The following is a 20301-nucleotide window of genomic DNA, read 5'->3' on the forward strand; positions in this document are numbered from 1 at the left end:
TACTTACAGAGAACCAACCTCTAAGAAGAGGACCGTAGCACATGCAACAGACAAATGGGAGACAGGCCCCTGTTCAAGATCCCCCGGGTTACTTTCTCACATGGACATCCCTTTTGCAAATGGGCAGGGAGGTTTGTCAAACCTTATTTGAGGCCCGTGCTGCTCTGCTATCGTTCCACAGAGCAGATCCATGCACTGGGAGACACAAAAGTGAATGGGTCATGAACCAGCAGCATGGAAAATAATTTGCTATGTTAGAATTCCTGCTCCATGATTGCAGTCATGGGATTGTTGTCTATCACATGACGGTGTATGTTTTGACTCCACAGAGTGGGAAATTACGGAGACATGATGTTTGTGTTACTGTGTTCCATGAAGTGGGACTATTCTCCTTTGTTCTTTTTCTATTTGCTGTCTGATGCTAGAGAGAGAGAGGGAGCCATCTTGCAGTGCTCTGTGTGTGTTTATATGTAAATAAAGTAGATTAGCCAAAATGCTGAGTTGCTGAGGTCCGTCGTGCAAAGCTGTGCAAACTCTGCGGATCCCTAAGTGTGCCAGTGTCGGTTGGCAACGGTCGCTGTGATGTTCGGGCTGAAGAAAGCTTATGAAGCTCCCGATCGACCAGGAGGGAGAGAACATGCCAGTCGGGCATATGTCTCTGCCAGAGTCCTACTCGAGTGTAGGCTGAACTCCTGACATGCCATTCATCAATCGCCTTGCCAAAAACAAGTTCATAACCTTCCCCATGCCAGCCAAGCCACTCTCATGTAACATTGAAGAGGGCAGCCATCCCAGGCTCAGACAGATGGAATCAGCTTCAGGAGTGGAATTCACAATCCTCTAGGCACTTACATACAAATCATCCTGATTACCAGGGGGGGAAATGCATCCAAGAGTCTCCGTGCAGGCACACTGCGCTATGTGTGACAGTCCAAGTTCGGCAACTGGACTCTGAGCTTCTGAAACCACTTCCTTTCAAATTCCACAGCAGTCACAGTCATCATGGATGCCAAGGTTGAAGCAGCTAAGCATTTCACCTCTCCCTGAGCATCCTCCTTCAGCTTTTCTGGGACAAGGTCCTCTCCCATGACCTGCAGGGAAGGGGGAAAAAGGCGGGGTACATTAGAATCATAGAATCATAGAATCATAGAGTTGGAAGAGACCACAAGGGCCATCGAGTCCAACCCCCTGCCAAGCAGGAAACACCATCAGAGCACTCCTGACATATGGTTGTCAAGCCTCTGCTTAAAGACCTCCAAAGAAGGAGACTCCACCACACTCCTTGGCAGCAAATTCCACTGTCGAACAGCTCTTACTGTCGAACAGCTCTTACTGTCAGGAAGTTCTTCCTAATGTTTAGGTGGAATCTTCTTTCTTGTAGTTTGGAACCATTGCTCCGTGTCCGCTTCTCTGGAGCAGCAGAAAACAACCTTTCTTCCTCCTCTATGTGACATCCTTTTATATATTTGAACATGGCTATCATATCACCCCTTAACCTCCTCTTCTCCAGGCTAAACATGCCCAGCTCCCTTAGACCTTCCTCATAAGGCATCGTTTCCAGGCCTTTGACCATTTTGGTTGCCCTCCTCTGGACATGTTCCAGTTTGTCAGTGTCCTTCTTGAACTGTGGTGCCCAGAACTGGACACAGTACTCCAGGTGAGGTCTGACCAGAGCAGAATACAGTGGCACTATTACTTCCCTTGATCTAGATGCTATACTCCTATTGATGCAGCCCAGAATTGCATTGGCTTTTTAAGCTGCCGTGTCACACTGTTGGCTCATGTCAAGTTTGTGGTCAACCAAGACTCCTAGATCCTTTTCACATGTACTGCTCTCAAGCCAGGTGTCACCCATCTTGTATTTGCGCCTCTCATTTTTTTTGCCCAAGTGCAATACTTTACATTTCTCCCTGTTAAAATTCATCTTGTTTGTTTTGGCCCAGTTCTCTAATCTGTCAAGGTCGTTTTGAAGTGTGATCCTGTCCTCTGGGGTGTTAGCCACCCCTCCCAGTTTGGTGTCATCTGCAAATTTGATCAGGATGCCCTTGAGTCCATCATCCAAGTCGTTGATACATTAGCATGTAAGAAGAACCTGCTAGATGAGGTCAATGGTCCATCTAGTCCAGAATCCTGTCCTCAAGGTGGACAACTAGGTGACCTGAACACAAGAGCGCCCTCCCCTCCTGTGGTTTCTAGCAACTGGTATTCAGAAGGAAAAGTGGCCCACAGGCTGAACAGGGTTCCCTGGTCCTGAAAGATCTTCATTGGCTCCCAGTATGTTTCCGAGCACAATTCAAAGTGTTGGTGCTGACCTTTAAAGCCCTAAACGGCCTCGGTCCTGTATACCTGAAGGAGTGTCTCCACCCCCATCGTTCTCCCCAGACGCTGAGGTACAGCGCCGAGGGCCTTCTGGCGGTTCCCTCGCTGAGAGAAGTGAGGTTACAGGGAACCAGGCAGAGGGCCTTCTCGGTAGTGGCACCCACCCTGTGGAACGCCCTCCCAGCAGATGTCAAGGCAATAAACAACTATTTTACTTTTAAAAGACAACTGAAGGTGGCCCTGTTTAGGGAAGTTTTTAATGTCTGATGCTGTATTGTTTTTAATATTCAGTTGAAGCTGCCCAGAGTTGCTGAGGAAACCCAGCCAGATGGGCAGGGTATAAATTATTACTATTACTATTATTATCATTATTATTATTATTATTATTATTATTATTATTATTATTATTCAGCGTGGCTTCAGACATTTTCTGGCAGGGGTGGGGAACCTGTGGCCCTCCAGATCTTCAAAACAAAATAAAAAAATTCCTTCCAGGTATCTGAAGAAGTGTGCATGCACACGAAAGCTCATACCAAGAACTAACTTAGTTGGTCTTTAAGGTGCTACTGGAAGGAATTTTTTTATTTTGTTTTGACTATGGCAGACCAACACGGCTACCTATCTGTAACTGGAACCTCCAGATCTTGTTAGATCTTGAACTCCTATCCGTTCCAGCTACCATGGCCAACGATCAGGGGTTATAGAAGCTGCAGTCTAGCCATAGCTGGAGGGCCACAGGTTCCCTAACCTGGCACAGAACTTCCACTCACCTCAGTCATCAAAAACAAGGCATCGCCTTTCACGCCGAAGGATGCAATTTTGTCTTCAATTTCCTGCTGAGCCTTTAAGTTAAGCTCTAACGCAAAGGAAGACTGATTCGACTGCATGAGCTGCAGCAAGAGCCTGGAGGAAAAGGAAAACTAAAGCTGAGTATACACAGCAGAGTCGTAAGAGTTTTGACAGCCAAAATGAATACATGACAACGTTGTTGAATTTAAAGATTTCACAGGATGAGTTCTCAATATGGGAAGTGTGAGTGTTTCACAGCTGAGCTATTTCTTTACAAATGTCCAAGTTGAAAAGAGTGTTAAAGAAAAGGTTCAAACCCAAACACGGTTTAACACAATATCAAAACCATAAAAGAAACCTTGGTGAAAACAGGTTATTTATTGGGACAGTGTGACTTTTGCAGGTGTTGTTAAAGTTGCAAACAACGAAGCACGGGACAGAGCGATGGAGAAATTTCTGGAACAACAGTGGGGTCTCAGCTCTGCCCAAGGCATGACGGATAACAGTGACAACTGGAGGAAAGAAAGACAAAACATCTTACTAGGACAGGAAGAAACACCACAGACAGAATAACTGCCACACATAGGAAGAACAAGGGTATAGTTTGAGTTCCTCACTTGTAGCTTTATAAATCATTTAATGTGTCAGCACAAATAGAAGTTATTAACATTGCAGTTGTTCTTTAAGGGATTATTATTATGACTGGAATGTAATGGAAAATAATGAGATTTTGGAACGCAGAAATTAAATCATCAAACCATCAAATCTAGCACGCGGGGGCCCACTTTATCTAAATTATATAATTCAGTATTTGAACGATTGGTATTAATAATTGGTTTTGTTACAATGGGGCTATTATTGGATTGTAATTGAAAACTAATAAAATTATCATTATTAAAAAAAAGAAACCTTGGTTCAAGAGATCCAGTACAGTGGTACCTCGGGTTAAGAACTTAATTCGTTCTGAAGGTCCGTTCTTAACCCGAGGTACCACTTTAGCTAATGGGGCCTCCCGCTGCCGCCGCGCGATTTCTGTTCTCATCCTGAAGCAAAGTTCTTAACCCGAGGTACTATTTCTGGGTTAGCGGAGTCTGTAACCTGAAGCGTCTGTAACCCGAGGTACCACTGTATCTGAAACTGTGGTTTGAAGCTGTTTACAAGCTATAAATGAGCACAGATAGATGAGAACAGATGTTAGACTAGCAAAAATTGTTGCGGACCAATAACTTATCCGCAACACTGCTGCAGTGTGATAACTCCAGGGAAAGCAGTACAACTAACAACATGAGTGGTGTCATTAGCTAGACATGGAACAACCATAACCAGATTCTGACATTTCTTGGGCGACTTTACAACAGACATGGAAGACTCAGGGGAGCGTTGGAGTTTGTTTGTTTTTAAACACTTGCCCTCCATGCCATTCTCCTGGTCTAAATTGCCTCCTGTACAAGTATCTGTATGCTTCTTCCCAGCAAGGAAAATACAGTGGTACCTCAGGTTACATACGCTTCAGGTTACAGACTCCGCTAATCCATAAATAGTGCTTCAGGTTAAGAACTTTGCTTCAAGATGAGAACAGAAATCATGCTCCGGCGGTGCAGCGGCAGCAGGAGGCCCCATTAGCTAAAGTAGTGCTTCAGGTTAAGAACAGTTTCAGGTTAAGTATGGACCTCCGGAACGAATTAAGTACTTAACCTGAGGTACTACTGTACTAACTTCAGAGCAAGGAGCTATTTCCCATCACTTCACCGACCAAAACAGAGCAGTTTTAATTGGAAAAAAGGGGGGGGGGGGAAGAGATCTAATCATAGATTTCCCGGGTCATGTCTCTTTCATCCCTAAGATAGCAATACGGATGATTTCTCCTGTGAACAATGTAGAAACCTGGACCAAAATTTATCAGCCAGGGTCATAAGTATCCCAGTATCATAAGGTGCTCTTGCTAATACTACATGATTTTGAGCCAGTTGAGGCTTTGCTTTTTCCCCACTAATCACGTAAACCTTGTGTCTGTCGCAGAAGAAGTCAAGAGATGGCTTCACTCAACACCAACATTTTTTTTTTTAAAGTAGGTGACCTTTAGAAACCTTTCAGCTGATTGCAGTGCCCCCCTTGGTTTCAAGTGTAGCTTGTTTCTATGGTGTGCGATTTCCAGTGTGTATTTTAATAAGTTTCAGTTTCTAGTCTGACGTGTTTTCCTTTTATTGTGAGCCATCCTGAGCAATGTTCTGTTGGGAAGGTGGGATATAAATATTATTAATAAATATATGTCAAGAGGAGAACTGTATGTATTCCGCTAGAATGGGAAACAAAAGACGAGGAGGTCAAATCAGTCATGATCAAATGGGCACAAGATATAGGACATAATATACAATTTGAGGACTGGGAAGAACTGTGGAAGGTACGTCTGAAATTTACAGAATGTTCTTTTTTGAAAGAAAATTACATGAAAATGATGTACGGATGGTATACTACATCAGTACAAATAGCAAAAATGTACAAAACCGGGTCAAACATATGTGGGAAATGTAAAGAAAAAGAAGGTACCCTATTTTTTGCTCTATAAGACTCACTTTTTCCCTCCTAAAAAGTAAGGGGAAATGTGTGTGCGTCTTATGGAGCGAATGCAGGCTGCGCAGCTATCCCAGGAGCCAGAACAGGAAGAGGGATTGCTGTTTTCACTGTGCAGCGATCCCTCTTGCTGTTCTGGCTTCTGAGATTCAGAATATTTTTTTTCTTGTTTTCCTCCTCCAAAAATTAGGTGCGTCTTGTGATCTGGTGCGTCTTATAGAGCGAAAAATACGGTACTTTTTATCATGTGTGATGGGAATGTAGAGAAGTTAAAAAAAATTGGGAAATCATACATAACAAACTGAAAAAAATGTTTAAAATGACTTTTGTAAAAAAATACCAGAAGGATTTCTATTAGGGATTGTAGGACAAGACCTGCCAAGAAAAACAAAGAACTTATTTATAACATGCAGAGAATAATATGTGCAAAGAAACCAGAGAGGGGAGCTGAGGGAAGTCCTGGGTGGGACGGAGTGGGAGGGGGGGGGAAGCGGAAAAAATAATGTAATTGATTATTTGGATTGATAATTTGCTATGTTGAAATTGTCTAACTTTTTTTTTTTAAAGAGTACTGTATGGAATATTTTGTACACACACAGTGATAATTTTATAGACGCGTGTTGCACATTACCTTGCTCTGATGAAGCAAGCACATGCATATATCCAAAGATCTTTAGACCCTGCTTGTCCCGTCTTCGTCGCATGCGATGCCCCTGTCCTTCCCAAGGCACCAAAATGCCCCTTTTCTGTTTGGCATTCCTCACAAGATCCAAAGCTGTTGTTTGTCCAGGGAGAACACTGCAAAGAGGAACCCTTCCTTGAGCTGTCTTTTTTGCAGCACTGGGATCTGGATTCCTCTGCCGAAGCTTTGAGACCGTTGCCTGCAGTCAAGCCATCGGGGTGCAAGAGATCCGCCTCCGACAGAGACAACGGAGCTGGAAACTGTATAAGTTTTGCATAAGCTTCAGCAAGCAGCTTCCAGTTCCCTGGGTGAAAGGGGTGCAACAAAATCAGTGGCTGTAAGCATCCAATTATTTCCTCGACACGCTCCAGAGTCTGGTAAATGGCAAGCTGCAGGCCTAGTACTGTTGTTATGTGGTCAGTGTTTGTTGCTCCTAGTCTCTAGCAAGAAAGAAAAGAGATTCGAGGATTAAAAGGATGCAGTATTGACTTTTTTTATTAGAATCTGGAAAGTGGGGGACAACACACATTTTCTTGAAAAAAGAGGTACTCACGCAGACAGCTTAAAAATAATATCCAAATTTAACAGGGCAAGAAGAAGCAATAGAGCTAACACCATGGCCATGATAGCATATAACGAAAAGCCAAAATTACTGCCTGAACAAGCTATTAGCTCACAGTGCCTCCCATTTCGCTTGCTGCCTGGCAGAAGCATGGAAACAAGCCAGGAAGTGGAGACCTTAGGGTTAGGTCCAAACTCAGCAAAGGCAAGATTTTGGCTTTTCTTTGCCTAAACAAACCATACCTGCGAACCAGCCTCAAACAATGGTTTGTTGTTGGCTTACCAATTGTGATCAGTTAGGGAGAAATGAACCACAACCCAAGCTTTAGGCACTGATGCTAAGCTATCCCTTTTCAGGCTTGTTTAACCATCTGCGCCAGGGGAGAGCAAAGTGGGATTGATCAAGGTAGAGACACCAGCACACAGCATACTGTTACATACAGATGTGGCCTTAAAAGTAAAGGGACCCCTGACCATTAGGTCCAGTCGTGGCCGACTCTGGGGTTGCGGCGCTCATCTCGCTTTATTGGCCGAGGGTGCCAGCATACAGCTTCCGGGTCATATGGCCAGCATGACTAAGCCACTTCTGGCAAACCAGAGCAGCGCACGGAAACACCGTTTACCTTCCCGCCAGGGTGGTACCTATTTATCTACTTGCACTTTGACGTGCTTTTGAACTGCTAGGTTGGCAGGAGCTGGGACTGAGCAATGGGAGCTCACCCCGTCGTGGGGATTCAAACCGCCGACCTTCTGATCAGCAAGTCCTAGGCTCTGTGGTTTAACCCCAGCGCCATCCGCGCCCCGATGTGGCCTTAGAAACCAGCTAAACCAGCTTAAAACTGTTCCAGAGGACAGATGCTATGCCCCATGTGTTAGGCACATGGAGCATGTGGTTTCCTCTACATGCCCGCAAACATATACGGCATAGCACCAGTGGAAACACTTCTGGAGAAACAATGGGTGGGGAATAATGGCATTCTTCTACAAACTAAGTGACAGTCATGAAACTCAGTAAAGGACCTTGGGCTATAGGAACATAAGAGCTGGCAGGATCAGGCCAGTGGCCCACCCAGTCCAGTATCCTGCTCTCACAGTGGTCAAGCAGATGCCGGTGGGAAACCAGGAAGCAGGATTCGAGCCCAAGAGCACTCATCATCATCATCACTTTTAATCTGTATACCGTCTTTCTATCTTACAATACCCAAGGCGGTTTACAAGCTAAAGAAACAAAGAATGTACACCTTATAACAATCTAATGCAAGACAAAAATGTGATAAGACGTAACTTTAATATAAGCAACCTGTCAGTACGCCTTTCAACCGATGTCAGCAACTGGGCTCAATAACTGGTTCTGCCCCGACTGGGCTAGGCGACTGGAGCACTTTCAGAGACCTTCCAATGCTGGAAAGCAGGTCTCAGTGCACTGGACCCACAACTGTGCATTGTGAGCACCAGACTCAGCAGAGTATAAATAATGCGGAAGCTAGCTGTGAAGCATAACTCCTTTTATTTCTAATAGCTACTACAAACTAACGAACTACTAGCTAGCATGAGTGTTACAGCCCATTCAACAATCATTAGAATAATATAGAATAATATTCAATATAAGCATTTAAAAATTCAGCAGAAATCTACTCTTAACAATTACAATAAATAATTTCTCAACGACAATCAATAAAACAACGGCAAGCCACGGTGCATAAAATATTACAATACAAATTGAGAAGCAGAGACTGGAGGGTGGGGCAAGGCAGATTAAAGAAGGCCTTGCCTGATGAAATCTCTCCCCTCACTCTCCCCCCCTGTGGTTTTCAGCAACATTGCTGCCTCCAAATGTGGAGGCAAGAGCACAGCCATCATGGCTAATAGCCACTGATAGCTTTTACCTCCATGAATGTGTCCAATCCTCTTTTAAAGCCACCCAGGTTAGTGGCCATAACTGTTAGAATCCCTGCTCCATGACTGCAGTCATGGGATTGTTGTCTTTCACATGACAGTGTATGTTTTGACTCCACAGAGTGGGAAGTGACAAAAACAGGATGTTTGTGTTACTGTGTTCCGTGAAGTGGGACTATTGTCCTTTGTTCTTTTTCTCTTTGCTGTCTGATGCTAGAGAGAGAGGGAGCCATGTTGCAGTGCTGTGTGTGTGTTTATATGTAAATAGATTAGCCAAAATGCTGAGTTGCTGGGGTCTGTTACACATGATGCACAAACTCTGCGGATCCCTAAGTGTGCCGGTGTCGGTTGGCATCGGTCGCTGTGATGTTCGGGCTGAAGAAAGCTTTTGAAGCTCCCGAACGATCGACCAGGAGGGAGGGAACATGCCAGTCGGGCATGTGTCTCTGCTAGGGTCCTACTCGAGTGTAGGCTGAACTCCTGACAACTGCCTCTTGTGGGAGTGAGTTCCAGACTTTAATTATTCCCTGCATGAAGAAGTACTGTCTTCAGTTTGCCCTGCACCTTCCAATATTCAGCTTCATTGGGCATCCACAAGTTGTGGTGTTATGAGGGAGAGGGAGAAAAGCTGTTCTCTATCCACTTTTCTCCATGCTATGCATAAACGTCTATCGTGTCACTTCTTCCTCACCTTTTCTCTAGACTAAAAAGTTCCAAATGCTGCAACTTTCCTCACAGTGGAGTCGCTCCTTTTTGAGGTGAGATGACTTGCACTGTACACAGTACAGTAGTAATTCAGGTTACAGACGCTTCAGGTTACAGAATCCGCTAACCCAGAAATAGTACCACGGGTTAAGAACTTTGCTTCAGGATAAGAACAGAAATTGCACGGCAGCAGTGGGAGGCCCCATTAGCAAAAGTGGTACCTCAGGTTAAGAACAGTTTCAGGTTAAGAACGACCTCCAGAACGAATTAAGTTCTTAACCTGAGGTACCACTGTATTCCAAATGCAGTCACACCGCAGATTTGTACAATGGCATTACGATATCAATAATCATATTTCCAGTTCCTTTGCTAATGATCCCCCAATAAGGATTCTGCCTTTTTCACACACTGGGCTGATGTCTTTATTGAACTGGCACTCCCTTAATGAGTACATGCCATAAATCTGAAGCAGATTACTACCCCCAAAGAATACCAGGAAGTGTAGTTTACCCCACAGAGAACTACAACCTCCAAGCTACACTTCCCACAAATCTTTCAGGGAAGTCATGAGCTTTAAATATATTGTGTGTATACCACCTCAGTCTCCCTCGCAGCCTAACCTACCTCACAGGGTCGCTGTGATGATGAAAGCAGGGAGAGGGATAACAAGGTGGACCACCTTGAGCTCCTCGGAGGAAAGATGGAATAGAATATATAATAATTTATTATTTATACCCCGCCTATCTGGCTGGGTTTCCCCAGCCACTCTGGGCAGCCTCCAACAAAATATTAAAATACAATAGTCTATTAAACATTAAAAGCTTCCCTAAACAGGGCTGCCTTCAGATGTCTTCTAAATGTCAGGTAGTTGTTTATCTCTTTGACATCTGATGGGTGGGCGTTCCACAGGGCGGGCGCCACTACCAAGAAGGCTCTCTGCCTTGTTCCCTGTAGCTTTGCTTCTCGCAGCGAGGGAACTGCCAGAAGGCCCTCAACGCTGGACCTCAGTGCCCAGGCAGAATGATGGGGGTGGAGACACACCTTCAGGTATACTGGACTGAGGCCGTTTAGGGCTTTAAAGGTCAACACCAACACTTTGAACTGTGCTTGGAAACGTACTGGGAGCCAGTGTAGGTCTTTCAAGACTGGTGTTATGTGCAACAACAACAACAAAAGAGGGGGGAAATGGGGAAACCACCAACCAGCGTTTCTGCGATCTCCAAGGCTTCCTTGTGTCTCCCCAGGTGAGCAAAGCAACGAGCCTGGCTCTCCTGCACATCTCTCCGCATGGCAGCGTTGCTGGGAGACAGCAGCGCGAGGCAGCCGGAATATTCGCACAGAGCCTTCTGAAACGAGATTTTGCAAATACCGAGCTTGAATTTAGTGCGACCCTGGAAGACTGAGTGGCATGATCTGCGCGCAATCATTAGGCATAAAGCAAGATCAAGGCCCAAGTTCTAGGGTAAGAAATAATATTAATGCTGAAAAGCGGGACGGGGAACCTTTTCCGTTCAGCCTGAGAGCCACATTCAATTCTATGTAACCTTCTGGGGGCCACATGGCAGCGGTGGGTGTGGCCAGACACACTCCACTTTCCCGTCTTCCATCAAGGCAAACAAAGGGCATTGTCACAGTTCAAGGAAGCGTTCCAGCCAGGTAAGATCGCTTGTGGGGGGGCAGACATTTTTCAAGGGCCATTAAGACTTGAGGGTTATGGGACGCGGGTTAAGCCACAGAACCTAGGACTTGCCAATCAGAAGGTCGGCAGTTTGAATCCCTGCGACGGGGTGAGCTCCCGTTGCTCGGTCCCTGCTCCTGCCAACCTAGCAGTTCGAAAGCACGTCAAAGTGCAAGTAGATAAATAGGTACTGCTCCGGCGGGAAGGAAAACGGCGTTTCTGTGCACTGCTCTGGTTCGCCAGAAGCGGTGTAGTCATGCTGGCCACATGACCTGGAAGCTGTACGCCGGCTCCCTCAGCCAATAAAGTGAGATGAGCGCCACAACCCCAGAGTAGGTCATGACTGGACCTTATGGTCAGGGGTCCCTTTACCCTTTAAGACTTGAGGGTTAGACAGAAAAGTGTGGAGTGTGGCATTTGGCTTCTGAGGTTCCTTGTTTAAAGTGTGGCGTCCTATACACCCTTACCTAGGTGCAAGTCCCATTGATGTGCACAGGATGTTGCTGTAACACCAGGCTAGCACCCAGATGGCATTCTGCCATCTCCCTGTCACCTTGTCCTTTACCAAATTCCTGGGACCAATTGCAACAACACCAAAATATGAAAATGAAAGTGGGCAAGATGCAAAATTTTAATGTACAATTTTTTAAAAATCAAAGAAAAAAATGAGGGGAACCCTCTGATTTGAGTCAGTATTTATTTTATTTATTTGTTCAAAAAAATGTCATGGGGATAAACGATATAAGCATGCTCTCATGTGCAAAATTTTTTCATGTGCCTGAAAGATATACATTCAAATAATAGTATCCAGAATACCTTAAATTCTCGCTGCTTGTATGCCAAATCTCCTCTGAATTTTTTAATGTTGACACATTCGGCATCATCGTCCCAGTCTGTTTCCTCACAAAACCACTGAAGGGAGGAAAAGGGGAGAAAAATCAGTTGTGTTGCTTGGGTTACCAATCGATTCCATAAATATCAATTGATTCTTGCATGCTGTATCCACCCATTCATCAGACTGACAAAGCAGGCTCTTAGTTATGCCAAAAGAATAAACTGCCTACATTTTCAATGTGGGGATTGGGAGACTGTTGCCTTCATTCCCATCAGCTCCAGCCAGCAATAATCTGGTGAGCCACAGGTTCCATCATTCCTGCTGCAAAGAATTACAAGACTCTGATTTTATAACAGGCATACAAGGCTCTTTAAACAATTAGGAAGAGTCGAACATTTTGCAAGAACTTTCTGAAGGTAAGAGCCGTCTGATGGACTGTTAGACTCTCCTTCACTGGAGTTTTTTAAACAGAATCATCTCTTGGGGATTCTTTGGCTACGATTCCTGCATTGCAGGGGTTGGACTAGATGACTCTTGGTGGTCCCTTTACAATTTTATGATACTGAGTTCCCCTCTACCTCATAAATCAGCCTTCCCCAAACTGGTCCTCTCCAGTTACAGATAGGTAGCCGTGTTGGTCTGCCATAGTCAAAACAAAAAAAATTCCTTCCAGTAGCACCTTAAAGACCAACTAAGTTAGTTCTTGGTATGAGCTTTCGTGTGCATGCACACTTCGAAGTGTGCATGCACACGAAAGCTCATACCAAGAACTAACTTAGTTGGTCTTTAAGGTGCTACTGGAAGGAATTTTTTTTGTTTTGACTATGGCAGACCAACATGGCTACCTATCTGTAACTGGAACTATGGAAGGCACCACATTGAGCCGCATGAAATGGAAGTCCATCAACGTATCTGAAGAAGTGTGCATGCACACGAAAGCTCATACCAAGAACTAACTTAGTTGGTCTTTAAGGTGCTACTGGAAGGAATTTTTTTTGTTTTGACTATGGCAGACCAACATGGCTACCTATCTGTAACTGGAACTATGGAAGGCACCACATTGAGCCGCATGAAATGGAAGTCCATCAACGTATCTGAAGAAGTGTGCATGCACACGAAAGCTCATACCAAGAACTAACTTAGTTGGTCTTTAAGGTGCTACTGGAAGGAATTTTTTTTGTTTTGACTATGGCAGACCAACATGGCTACCTATCTGTAACTGGAACTATGGAAGGCACCACATTGAGCCGCATGAAATGGAAGTCCATCAACGTATCTGAAGAAGTGTGCATGCACACGAAAGCTCATACCAAGAACTAACTTAGTTGGTCTTTAAGGTGCTACTGGAAGGAATTTTTTTTGTTTTGGTCCTCTCCAGATAGGGTTGCCACCTGTCCTGTCTAATACAGGATTGTCCCATATTTCAATGTAAAATGCTATGTCCTGTATTGATACAGTTTTATCCTGTATTTCAGGTCTTCTTTTTCTCTCTCATTCTCTCTCTCTCTCTCTCTCTCTCTCTTCCTACCCTCCCCCCCCCAAAAAAAGTTAGGGATCCTCTCCACACACATATGTTTGAAAGGGTTACTTAAGCTCTGGGTAGCCACAGCAGGTTTACAAATTCGTGTGTGCCTGTGACAAATTCCATAGGGGACATCCTGTTAGGCTGCAATAAGTTGTAATGGATTGCTTCGAAGTCCCTGTGTTTTTAATATTTTGTTGGGAGCCGCCCAGAGTGGCTGGGGCAACCAGTTAGATGGGCGGCGTATTATTATTATTACTACTAATAATAATAATATTACTACAACAATAAATGATTGCAAATATAATATAATATAATATAATATAATATAATATAATATAATATAATATAATATAATATAATATAATATAATGCAGGAGGCAGTGGAAGATAGGAGTGCCTGGCGTGCTCTGGTCCATGGGGTCACGAAGAGTCGGACACAACTAAACGACTAAACAACAACAATAGAATAGAATAGAATAGAATAGAATATTTAAAAAAAAAAAAACAAATGGGGGGGAATCACCCCCCAACCGCCTTGCCCCACATTTTGCCAGATGTTTTGGGTGACAATTCCAACCAGCTTCAGTCTGCTGGGAGTTTCAGTCCAAAGCATCTGGGGGGTACCATGTCAAGGAAGGCAGAAGTATGGAGAGAACCTGCTCTGGGAGCTGCGTGGTTGCACCAACACCCAATTAAACCCATTTAATTTATAGTTTCCCCAATGAATCCTGGGAAATGTATCTCTGTGGGGGAGGGGTTAAAAACTACACTTCCCAGGATTCTATGGGGTCTCCTCCCATCCCACCCCCAGCCTTTTCTCTCTCTCTCTCCCTCACCTCGGGCTCACAGCACCGGGGGCTGTAGCCGAGGGAAGGGGAGGCGGAGCCGCGTCCCTTCCCCTCCCGGCAGCGCCCCTCGAAGACCGACTCCTCGAAGTCGAAAGGCAGCGCCATGCCGCCTTGGGAAGAGAGGCGAGCGAGCGCGCCGGAAGCCCACGCTCCTAGAGAGTGGCCCGTTTCCGGATCACAGAGGACGGAGCTGCGTCGCAAGCTAGACAAGCCTGAGTCACGGGGCGGGCTTACGGAGAAAACTCATAGATTTGCAAATAAAATAGAGGCGTACGCAAGGTGCGAGCTTCCGGGTCGGCTTGGGAAGGCATTCCTCGTCCGCGGGCGCTTGGAACGCGGCGCGGGCACACGGGGGCGGGGCTTGCGCAGCACCGATTGCACAGCATCTGTGTCGCCCTCGCCGCGCTTACTCCTTAGCCTTATACCCCGCTCTCTTTTCGGTGCTTCAGCAGTTAAACCGTCAAGTATGTCTGTGGATGGAGCAAGCCGGCTTGCATGCCAAACCGAGCTCTGAATCTAGTCCTCACTGCCATCTGGAGGGTGTTTTGCATCTCCTCCTCCACTCTCTTGGGGTAGCCTCGACTTTCCTTGATACGGCCAGGCTGTTGTGAACTAATTCCTAATCTGGAATATAGGGAGAAGAACATAAGGATAGCATTGCTTACCAGTGGCCCATTTAATCCGGCATCGTGTTCTCACAGCAGCTGACCGGAGGCTTGTAGGAAGCATGCTGCAAGCAGCGCATGAGTGCCAAACCACTCTGCTCTGGGGTTTTTTAAGATGTTCCGTACACTGCCCTGACCTTTTATGACACAAGGGGACAGAAATAGTTTTACAACTTGTTGTTGTTTAGTCGTTTAGTCGTGTCCGACTCTTCGTGACCCCCTGGACCAGAGCACGCCAGGCACTCCTGTCTTCCACTGCCTCCCGCAGTTTGGTGAGACTCATGTTTGTAGCTTCGAGAACACGGTCCAGCCATCTCGTCCTCTGTCGTCCCCTTCTCCTTGTGCCCTCCATCTTTCCCAACATCAGGGTCTTTTCCAGGGAGTCTTCTCATGAGGTGGCCAACATATTGGAGCCTCAGCTTCACGATCTGTCCTTCCAGTGAGCACTCAGGGCTGATTTCTTTAAGAATGGATAGGTTTGATCTTGCAGTCCATGGGACTCTCAAGAGTCTCCTCCAGCACCATAATTCAAAAGCATCAATTCTTCGGCGATCAGCCTTCTTTATGGTCCAGCTCTCACTTCCATACATCACTACCGGGAAAACCATAGCTTTAACTATACGGACCTTTGTTGGCAAGGTGATGGCTCTGCTTTTTAAGATGCTGTCTAGGTTTGTCATTGCTTTTTACAACTTATATATATTAAATTGAAATATTGAAATTGAAATACTTTATTGTCACTTGTACAACTTGTATACAGAGAGATTACACGAGCTCCCCCACTCTTAAGTCTTAATTCCCCTCATTTACTGACGCACACCCACCAAACCCAAAAGTCAGTTGCCCTGTTGTTATCTTTTCATTCAGCAGCCTAACAGCCCACAGATAGAAGCTGTTCTTTACCTTGTTGGTTTACCTTGCAACTAATCATGCTTCTATATCTTCTGCCCGAGGGCAGGAGATCAAGAAAGTGCCGGCCAGGGTGTGAATCATCCCTGAGAATTTTCCTCACTCTCCTGAGGCAACGTTCTTCCGCTATTTCATCCAGTGGATTCATGGGACAGCCCATGTCCTGTGCTGTGTTCACCACTCTCTGTAGGCACTTCCTATCAGTTGAAGTCAAACCAGCGTACCACACTGTGATGCAGTATGAAAGGACTCTTTCTATTGTGGACTGGTAGAAGGAGATCATCAAATGTTGATTGACATTGTTCTTCCGCAATACTCTGAGATTACCATATTTTTCGTTCTATAGGACACACTTTTTCCCCTCCAAAAATGAAGGGGAAATGTGTGTGCGTCCTATGGAGCGAATGCAGGCTTTCGCTGAAGCCTGGAGAGTGAGAGGGATCGGTGCACACCGACCCCTCTCGCTCTCTAGGCTTCAGGAAGCTATCCGCAAGCCTTCTGGGCCCGGCAGGAATTCCCGCCAGGCTCTGCAGGCTTGCGGATAGGTGCTTGCAGCCCGAAGCCCGGGGAGCTCAGCACTGCGCACTGTGCACTTAGGTCAGCTATCCGCAAGCCTTCAGAGCCCGGCGGGAGTTCCCGCCGGACTCAGAAGGCTTGCGGATAGCAGCAAGCTCTGGGAGCGATGGCGAGGTTGAGCGCAACCTCGCCTTCTCTCCTGGACCCGAGGCTAAAAACGAAGCCAAGACAGCGAGCGGAATCCACCCTGCTCGCTGTCATGGCTTCTTTGCTCTTTGGGGCTCGGGGGGGGGGGAATAATTCCCCCCCTTTATTTCCCCCCCCCCAAAAAAAAACTAGGTGCGCCCTATGGTCTGGTGTGCCCTATAGAGCGAAAAATACGGTATATATTAGCTGCAGTTATCATCATACCTGAGTACTGGGCAAGCTGACAGGTGGGGGACATTTAGTGAAGCTGAAGATGGGAAGATTCAGGGCACACAAGTCAGACTATGGAACTCACTGCCACAGGAAGCAGTGGTGGCCACCAGCGCAAATGGCTTTAAGAGAGGATTCAATCAATGCATGGAGGAGAGGGCTGTCAATGGTGGCTATGCTCTGCCTACGTAGCAATGCCTCTAAATACCAGTTGCTAGAAAACCACAGGAGGGGGGAGAGCTCTTGTTGTGCTTGAATCCTGCTTGCTGCTTTCCCACAGGCAGCTGGTTGGCCACTGTGAGAACAGGACGCTGGACTAGATGGGGCATTGGCCTCATCCAGCAGAGCTGTTCTTAACTTCTTGGTGGTGGTTCTGTGCATCGCAGCTGTGGCTCTTCAGCTTGTCAGGTACCAACCACAGCAGTTACCACCCACTAAGGACTTCCTGTGAACCAGTTTGCCAAGCGCTTGGGCCACTTTCTCAAGTGGCTTCAAGAGTTGCTTTGCTGCTGTGACTTTCTAACTCCCACTGACACTCAGCAAAGGATAGCAGCTGCTCAACAGCACCGTGGATATTTGAAGCATATGCAATCTTCAGTTTCCATGTGACACCCCCCCCCATTAATAATAATAATTTATTATTTGTACCCCGCCCATCTGGCTGGGTTTCCCCAGCCACTCTGGGTGGCTTCCACAAAGACCAAAAATACACTAATACGTCATACATTAAAAACTTCCCTAAACAGGGCTGCCTTAAGATGTCTTCTGAATCTCAGGTAGTTGTTTATCTCTTTGACATCTGATGGGAGGGTGTTCCACAGGGCGGGTGCCACTACCAAGAAGGCCCTCTGCCTGGTTCCCTGTAACATGGCTTCTCACAGCGAGGGAACCGCCAGAAGACCCTCAGCGCTGGACCTCAGCGTCCGGGCAGAACGATGGGGGTGGAAACGCTCCTTCAGGTATACTGGGCTGAGGCCGTTTAGTATATCTTCTCTCCCTGTTCCTGTCCCAGCAGAGTAGTGAAAGTTGGAATGATGATTGTAGAAGTACGGAAGTGGGGGAAGAAGAAGAGTTTGGATTTGATATCCCACTTTATCACTATCCTAACTCCTTATCCTAACTCAAAGTGGCTAACATTCTCCTTTCCCTTCCTCCCCCACAACAAACACTCTGTGAGGTGAGTGGGGCTGAAAGACTTCAGAGAAGTGTCACTAGCCCAAGGTCACCCAACAGCTGCATGTGGAGGAGCGGAGACGCGAACCCGGTTCACCAGATTACGAGTCTACCCCTCTTAACCACTACACCAGCTAACAAAAGCTAAGTGCCTACTGTGAGTTCTCTTATACCAGGCTTCCTCAAACTCAGCCGTCCTGATGCTTTTGGCCTACAACTCCCATGGTCCCTAGCTAGCAGGACCAGTGGTCAGGGATGATGGGAACTGTAGTGTCAAAACATCTGGAAGACCGAGGTTGAGGTAGCTTGTCTTATACAGTGAGACACATAAGCGAGAAGCCTGGCCTTCAAAAAAATAACAATACCAACCTATCACCCATACAGCTGTCGCAGGAACATCACAGGTACTGACTCCATACTGTGATGTGCATCAAAAGTGTAAAGGCAGTTCCTGATAGTGAAAATGCCAGCAGGGATCCATAGCTGAGGAATGTCCAAGGCAACAGATCTGGATGGTAAAAAAGGTAAAGGTAAAGGGACCCCTGACCATTAGGTCCAGTCATGGCCAACTCTGGGGTTGCGGCGCTCATCTCGCTTTACTGGCCGAGGGAGCCGGCGTACAGCTTCCGAGTCATGTGGCCAGCATGACTAAGCCACTTCTGGCAAACCAGAGGAGCGCACGGACACGCCGTTTACCTTCCTGCCGGAGCCGTACCTATTTATCTACTTGCATTTTGACGTGCTTTCGAACTACTAGGTTGGCAGGAGCAGGGACCAAGCAACGGGAGCTCACCCCTTCGCGGGGATTCAAACCGCTGACCTTCTGATCAGCAAGTCCTAGGCTCTGTGGTTTAACCCACAGCGTCACCCGCATCCCATGATTTGGATGGTAGTGATGTTATATTCTGAGGACTGGCCACTTTAGATGTCATTTGCATGGGAAGTGAGGAGCAGATGGGTCTCATCCACCTGAGAAGGTAGCCCATCTAGGAGAAGGTAAATTCTGATCCTAAACCTCCACAGCCTTGAAGGATAACTTTGGGAAAAGAAAAGGCGAAGGAGTGAACCCTACACAAACCAGAGTGGAGTCCCTAGATGGTTGGATGGTGCCTTGTACCAACCTCCTTCTAGCAACTCCTACAGCTAAGCTGGTGCCAAACGTATTGCTCTGCTTTCCTTTGGACCACATTAGCAAGGCCGAAAGGGAGACTTCTCAGGTGGGCATCCCAGGACTTCCATACACACTACCCAGGCTGGCACCCCAGGGAGGTCACTTTGGTGCTAACAGTTTTGACTTCACCCCTGGAGGTGCACTCCATTGTCTCTCGAGACAGACAGATGCCTAAAACGTTTTGCATCAACCGACCCACAGAATTGCCGCCTTAAGTCTTTAATACAATGTGTTCCCTTCTGGATAGGCAATGTGATTTTGCTGGTCTATGAAGGCATTCGTTGCTGCAATTATGTTTGATTTTTCACTTAGAAGTAAAATCAGTGGAAGAGAATTGCTACGGGATGCTCACCTTTATTATGAAAAGACGCAAATCAAATATGGGCTGATTCCCCTCCCCAATTATCTCATAGCTAGCAAACGTCAGCTCAGCACCCTGTAAAAAGAAATGCAGATGCAAAACTCTTTACAATGGCAGGTGGTTATTACAGCAGTGGAAATGTGTAATAATATATAAATGTGTTAAAAGGGCCTCATTTTGCAGTATATGAAAACATGTCAAACAAACTTTTGAAGTACTGAAAATGTTGAGAATTGCAGACTGATCGAAGATCACAATTGGCCAAAAGAAAAAAGAAAATCCAAACACATTAAGATTATAAGAGGAACCATCATAGCTCATGGTGGAGTTTTTGTTTTAATTACAAAAATTCAATAGAACCCTACCTGCCGCCCTATTGTAAACATACACAAAAACCAACTCAACCATCAAATAACAATTCAGTAGATAGCCTGATCCTTAAAACATGTTGCTGAAACATATTCCCATTGTCAGAACAATGGGGCCAGCACTAAACATATGAACAGTTTAGAGGGTGCAGCTTAACTTGGGATTTAACTGGAATTTAACTCCCAACAAGACTTGTAGCAATGCTGGCTGAGGCTGATGGGCAGCTGAAGTCTAACAACATCTGGGCAGTTACAGGTCTTTCCCCCTTATTTAGTGGCAGAATTTTGAGAAAACGCTGGTTAATGTTACAA

The 20301-nt window shown here is 46.0% G+C and overlaps 1 protein-coding gene across 2 annotated transcripts; it reads right to left on the reverse strand.

The window, feature by feature from the left end:
* Window positions 1–452: 452 nt before the first annotated feature.
* Window positions 453–14574, reverse strand: LOC307220451 (uncharacterized protein C8orf76). Of its 2 annotated transcripts, XM_079984432.1 has the most exons (6): window positions 14398–14570; window positions 12018–12113; window positions 10726–10869; window positions 6311–6801; window positions 3090–3222; window positions 455–1091 (listed from the first exon to the last, which is right to left on the reverse strand). In XM_079984432.1, the coding sequence occupies exons 1-6, from the start codon at window positions 14512–14514 to the stop codon at window positions 918–920; spliced, it is 1155 nt and encodes a 384-aa protein (XP_079840558.1). In that variant the 5' UTR covers window positions 14515–14570; the 3' UTR covers window positions 455–917. The 2 variants fall into 2 exon arrangements, with proteins under 2 accessions (XP_079840559.1, XP_079840558.1); XM_079984433.1 differs by lacking the exon at window positions 10726–10869 and having other exon boundaries at window positions 453–1091; window positions 14398–14574.
* Window positions 14575–20301: the final 5727 nt, after the last annotated feature.

Source organism: Podarcis cretensis, assembly GCF_951804945.1.
Source record: "Podarcis cretensis genome assembly, chromosome: 7".
NCBI classification, from domain to species: domain Eukaryota; kingdom Metazoa; phylum Chordata; class Lepidosauria; order Squamata; family Lacertidae; genus Podarcis; species Podarcis cretensis.

Excerpts from the sequence above, each read along its gene's own strand:
- LOC307220451 (XM_079984432.1), bottom strand. The coding sequence starts at position 14,514 with ATGGCGCTGCCTTTCGACTTCGAGGAGTCGGTCTTCGAGGGGCGCTGC. Across the intron at positions 12,114-14,397 it reads CCCGGTGCTGTGAGCCCGAG|TGGTTTTGTGAGGAAACAGA; the intron begins GTGAGGGAGAGA and ends TCCTCCCTTCAG. Across the intron at positions 10,870-12,017 it reads ACAAGCAGCGAGAATTTAAG|AAGGCTCTGTGCGAATATTC; the intron begins GTATTCTGGATA and ends ATCTCGTTTCAG.